This window comes from Lepisma saccharinum, chromosome 18, assembly GCF_977018435.1.
Source record: "Lepisma saccharinum chromosome 18, izLepSacc3.1, whole genome shotgun sequence".
In the NCBI taxonomy this organism is placed as follows: Eukaryota; Metazoa; Arthropoda; class Insecta; order Zygentoma; family Lepismatidae; genus Lepisma; species Lepisma saccharinum.
In genome coordinates this window covers 50,349,450-50,355,449 of record NC_139246.1, presented here as the reverse complement: position 1 = coordinate 50,355,449, position 6,000 = coordinate 50,349,450, and the positions used below count along the sequence as shown (strand labels likewise).

The following is a 6,000-nucleotide window of genomic DNA, read 5'->3' as shown; positions in this document are numbered from 1 at the left end:
CTTTATAATCAGGCCTCTCATGGCAGGTGGTGAGAAAGGTCAACAGACGAAATAGAAATAAAATGTGGAGATACTTTTATTTTCCCCACAAACCCTCCGCGAGAAGGGACATTGCAGATTTTACAACCATGCCAAAGTACCAACAAGTTTCGAGTCAATAAAGTCATTCTTGTTTCAGACAGTAGTGCGTGCGGCTGTGTAGAATCATGATTATGAGAAGAAATGAAATGTCTAGGGAATGTGGGGACAAATTCCGTGAATTTTTATCAGGATACCAAAAGGTTATGAAAAAGGAAAGAACGGAGAATGCATTTTTAAAAAGTCAGAAGGGTGCTTTCGAACAATTGTTACTATCTGTAACACGATCTATAAATGAAAATAATGGTGATGCACTTGAAATCATCTGGTTTAGTGTTGTTGTTGGTGATATAGTCGAAACCCTGAGTGACTGGGGCGGTGGTGATCATTTACTTTTAACTCTTCTGTGAGCCATGGGTCAATGTTGGAACAAATTGCGAAGAAGAATGTGTTTCATCTTCTGCAGTTGATAGATTACTTCTGCTTCTGCTTCTAGACTCAGGTGAGTAACCGTCGGTTTTAAACAATAAATTTGCAGAACATGGCTGCAAACGCAAAGAAGGCCTAAAGCACAGGTCTCAATCGGTAAAAGTCATTAAGAAAAGTTGTTTGCCTTGATGTGACTTCCCTCTACAGTGTGTCAAATTTTAGATTTCATTAGTGGTAAAAAGGGATACCAATCAGTGAAAGAATATGCTCCTTAAGAATTAAGACCAGGTTTTTTAACCTAACCTTGATAAATGCCCACGCTCCAACAGAGGAAAAGGATGAGGTAACAAAGGATTTATTCTACCAACAGCTGGAAAGAGTCTATGATTCAACGCCTAATAATGATACAATTATAGTCTTAGGAGACATGAATGCCAAAATTGGAAAAGAGCAAGAATATAGAGGAACGATAGGTATGCATAGTCTGCACAATGAATCCAATGAGAATGGGATGAGATTAATGGAAGTAAGTAAGTAAGTAAGAACATGATAATTAGCTCCACTATTTTCCCACATAAAGATGTACACAAAAGAACATGGATATCACCAGATGGTCAAACATTTAATCAAATTGACCATGTCCTAATAGATAAAAGATTCGCCACAAGCATATTAGATGTAAGAACCATGCGAGGAGCACATTGTGGATCGAATCATCATCTAGTAACAATCAAATATAGATGCAGAATGAACAAAAATAAACTAAATAAAAATAGTAGGCAGGACAAATACAAGACAGAGGGATTATATCAAGAAGAAAAACTAACTGAATACAGAGGAGTTATAAAGGAAAAAATGCAAGGAAACCCAATAATACCAGGAGAGACTATAGAAGAAATGTGGGAAAAAGTGAGGGAGAATGTAACAACAACAGCGAGAGAAATCCTAAGATATCAAGAGAAACCAAAACAACAGGAATGGTTTGATACTGAATGTAAGGAAGTGATTGAATTTAGGAATAGAAAATACATGGAATACCAGGATAGACCAACTAGAGGAAGAGAAGAAGTGTATAAAGAAGCAAGAAGGGCAGCGGATAAAATTTGTAGAAAGAAGAAACGGAAATATATAAATGATAACCTGAGACAGATAGAAGAAGAATTTAAGGCAAATAATATAAATCAAGCTTTTAGAAAAGTTAGATCCTTCAAAGAAGGATACAAACCAAGAATAGATCTAATCCGCAAAAGTGAGGGAGAAATAGTAAGTGAAAGACAGGAGATTATGCAAGTATGGAAAGACTATTTTGAACAGCTACTAAACCCACCCCTGAACGTAGAAGATAATGTAATAGAAATACAGATGAATAGAGAACAGCAAGGTAATATAGAATACAAATCGAACCACCAACAGAAGAAGAACTTAACAAAGTAATGGACAGACAGAAAAGGAATAAGTCACCGGGAAGAGAAGGCATACCCAATGAACTACTCAAAAAAGGAGGACCGGAATTAATAAAGGCAATATACCAGTTGATATATAAAATCTGGGAAGAAGAACATATTCCGGAAGAATGGAAGAATAGTATTATATGCCCTATATATAAAAAAGGGGATAAGCTAACATGTAACAACTACAGAGGTATATCACTTCTGTCAACAGCATATAAAATATTATCAGGACTTCTTAAAGAGAGATTGGAGCCCTTGGCAGAAAAATGCATAGGAGAATACCAAGCAGGTTTTCATATAGGAAGATCAACAACAGACCAGATTTACACATTAAGACAGATTACTGAGAGATGCTGGGAATACAATGTGGATATATATATGATTTTTATAGATTTTAAACAGGCATATGATAGTGTACTGAGAGGGGGGGGGGGGCAATTGGAAAACATACTACAGACATTTAAAATACCAGAAAAACTGATTAAACTGATTAGTCAGACAATGACAGGAACCAAAAGCCAAATTAAAATACAGAACGAACTCACAGAAGACATAGTAGTGAACCAGGGATTGAAACAAGGTGACGGACTTGTTCCTTTACTTTTCAATATGGTTTTAGAATATATAATAAGACAAACTAACATAGACAGAAACGGCACTATAGTATATAAGACCACTCAGATAATGGCTTATGCAGACGATGTAATTATCATTTCAAGAACAATGGCTGCAGCAGAAGAAACATATACTCAATTTAAAAATGCAGCTAAAACAGTTGGCCTACAAATAAACTTAAATAAAACAAAAATGATGATCCAGAGTCGAAAGACCAAGGCATATGATGCAAGAAAAGCAATATCAGTAGGTAATGACGATATTGACCTAGTAGAAGAATTTGTATATTTGGGAGCAAAAATACATAAAGATGGAAATGAAAGCTATGAAATCAAAAGGAGAATAAATCAGGGAAACAAAGTTTATTCTTCCCTATTGCCGATATTCAAAACCAGGGAAGTACACAGAGTAACTAAGGTTAAACTATATAAATCTATAATCAGACCAACATTGTACTATGGAAGCGAGAGCTGGACGTTCAATAAGAAATCCGAGATGGACCTGGATGCTTTTGAAAGGAAAATTATGAGAAGAATATGGGGACCAGTAAGAGACAGAGATGGATGGAGACTAAGATATAACAATGAATTGTACCATCTATACAAAGAATTATGTATATCCCACTTTATTAAATTTAAAAGACTAGAGTGGGCAGGACATGTCCAAAGAATGGATACCCAAGATAGTGGCTTATAGTAAATAGGAGGTAGAAGATCTCTAGGGAAACCCAGGAGAAGATGGATGGAGGCAGTGGAAGAAGATGTGAAAGGAATGTTAGGAATGAGAAATTGGAGGAGGAAAGCATTGGACAGAGAAGCATGGAGGGGCTCTATTATGGAGGCCGGGGCTCGATATCGGGCTGTAGCGCCATAGGAGACGAAGAAGAAGGGATACCACAAACATGTGCATGGGTATAACAATATATAATAATTACATAATACTAATAACCATGTTTGCTTCAGCATAAAATTTTACGAAAAATGTTGATATTTTCACTTTTCAAAGTACAGTGTGTGCATTGATGTGAATTCATTCATGTATTGTGGTACTGGTTTTTGTGTTCCTTTGAAGAAACTCCCCTCAATCCATTGAGAATGCTCTTAATCTGGGAACTACTTTTTCCTAGAATTTTGGCATTGCTGTTCAAATCTGTGTTGTAAAACATATTTCCAATTGCCTTAACACAAGGTTAGAATTCAATATTGTTTTTCCATAACATGGTTGGAGGAATAATTGTAAGAATGTGTTTTTGCTGTGTAATTTGAAGCATTGAAATTGGGGATATTTATTCTGTAAAACCTGTTTATGCTTGAAATTAATTTTTGTTTTAATAATTTGTCATAGGAGGTGTGGCTAGAAAAAAACCGGATTGATGTTGCTGCTGATAAACGGCAAGCAGGTCAAGGTCAAGCAGTGCACGAGTGTATAACGTGATATCCTGCCTATTGACTGCGTAATTTCCCAGGGAGAGCGGTGATCAGTTCCGCTGTAGCTTGTGGACAAAGTGAACTGTACATCTGTGCTCCGTCGGAAAAATGTTAAGTGTGAAAGTGGAACAGCATACCAATTTGAAGTCTGCTATGAAACTCGGAAAATCTGCCACAGGAATGTATGGTTTGTTGAAGGAAGTATACGGAGATGAGTGGTTTCAAAGGTTTAAAGAGGGACGAGAAGTGACCGTGGGCGACTCACGTCCTGGACGGCCTTGCATGTCAAAAATGTAATCAAACATTGCAAATGTTGGTGAATTGATTCGAAAAGATCGTCGCTTGAGTATTCGAGCTATTGCAAAACAACCAACATTATTACATTACGGTGCTGACGACCCTTCGTGAGCGACTAAGAAGAAGACAATCTGATTTGTGGAAAAGTAAGTCATGGATTCTTCGTCAAGACAATGCTCCTGTCCACTCGGCATTGTCAGTCAAGGTTTTTTTGGCCAAGCATGGGATCGCAGTGTTAGAACATCCACGCGACTTTTTTTTTTATTATTATTCCCAATGGTCAAATCAGCACTGAAAGGAACCAGATTTACGACCGTAGAATATGTGAAAACAAAAGCGACGGAGGTCATGAACATTGTTTCAGAAAATGATTTCCAGCACTGCTTCCAGAAATGGAAGATTCGTATGGAGCGGTGTATCGATAGTTCAGGGGAGTACTTTGAAGACAATAATGTTCGTATTGTACAAAATAACCAATAAAAGATTTTGTAGGAACAGTCAGTTTTTTCTAGCCACACCTCGTACATCCTGTATTAGGATCAGAGAGTCATAATTGAAATGAAATACTAATAAATATTTAATCGTGAGTGGTATATGTAATATGTATATTAACAAAAACATGGCATCCTATCATAATAATATGTCATAAAAAACGTTTGTAATTAGTATAAGGTTTAAAATCCTCTTAAAATTTTTATTCTTGCTTCTTCTTTCAGGTTGTGGTGTTCCATTTTCGTCAGTAAAAATAATCTTGTCCACGCTGAAGCCTGCTTGGTTAAATCTTCTAGTCAGCACCATGTTGTTGGAGAAATTTGGAAAGGTTAAAATTCTACAAGAGTTGAACCTTACAAAACTAGTAAGTTTAATAATTTGTGTACTGTTAAGTGATTGTAACTCTTTGGTGCAAGAATTGGGTACTGTGAATTCCCTTATTCTCTATAGGTCTTTGTTTATACAAAACGTTGGTGTAGTGTATAAACTGTGTGAGGGTAGTATAATCACTATTCTTTATTCAGGGCTGAACAAGAAATTAACTGTTCTCTCTTCATGTTGCGGAGAACAAAAACTGCAGAAGTAAGTAAATGCAATGGAATCAAGTACGTACTTAACATTATTAGAATGTAGTAAATACTAGATTCCAGTACATTTATTACAACCGTCTGTAGTTAATTAATACAGTGGAACCCAGATTTTCACATATTTCAGGGGCTGGTAAATAAAAAAATATAAAATACTTGAATCCAATTGTCCCTCGATTTTTTAACTGTGAAGTTAGTGTGACATTTCCTTTTCTTTCCCAATTGTAACAGTAACAGAAGTAGTACATCGATAGCTTCATGCAGCCAAACCCACATGAACTAAATTAAAACTTTTCTGTAGAAAAATTGAAGGAAATATGCTGTCACAGGTGCTACGTAGTTTGTGAACTGTCTTTGCAGGTGTAAAGCTTGAAATGAAATCTCATCCCTGTATAGTATTTTATGTATAATGAACAAAGTAAATCCTCAATGTTTTTACTTTTGAAAATGTTAAGTTCAGAATTAAAGAAACAAAAAAATCCGTAACTGGTGTTACACTTGTTTTGTCACTGGTGTTATGAACGATTTACAAATTCAAGTTCAGTACCAAACAGACATGCTGAAACTGAAAGTGAAACAATAAACACTCTGGATCCATACAATTTGCTTTATTTTAAAGATGTT

The 6,000-nt window shown here is 35.9% G+C and overlaps 1 protein-coding gene across 2 annotated transcripts in view; it reads left to right on the top strand.

The window, feature by feature from the left end:
• Positions 1 to 5,016: 5,016 nt before the first annotated feature.
• The window catches only part of LOC146002568 (SMC5-SMC6 complex localization factor protein 1-like), a 46,384-nt gene continuing 45,400 nt past the window's right edge, over positions 5,017 to 6,000 (top strand). For both annotated transcript variants that reach the window (XM_083140507.1, XM_083140506.1), the window contains exon 1: positions 5,017 to 5,153. In XM_083140507.1, coding sequence (XP_082996633.1) covers positions 5,094 to 5,153 — 60 coding nt within the window. In that variant the 5' untranslated portion in view covers positions 5,017 to 5,093. The remainder of the gene's footprint in view (positions 5,154 to 6,000) is intronic.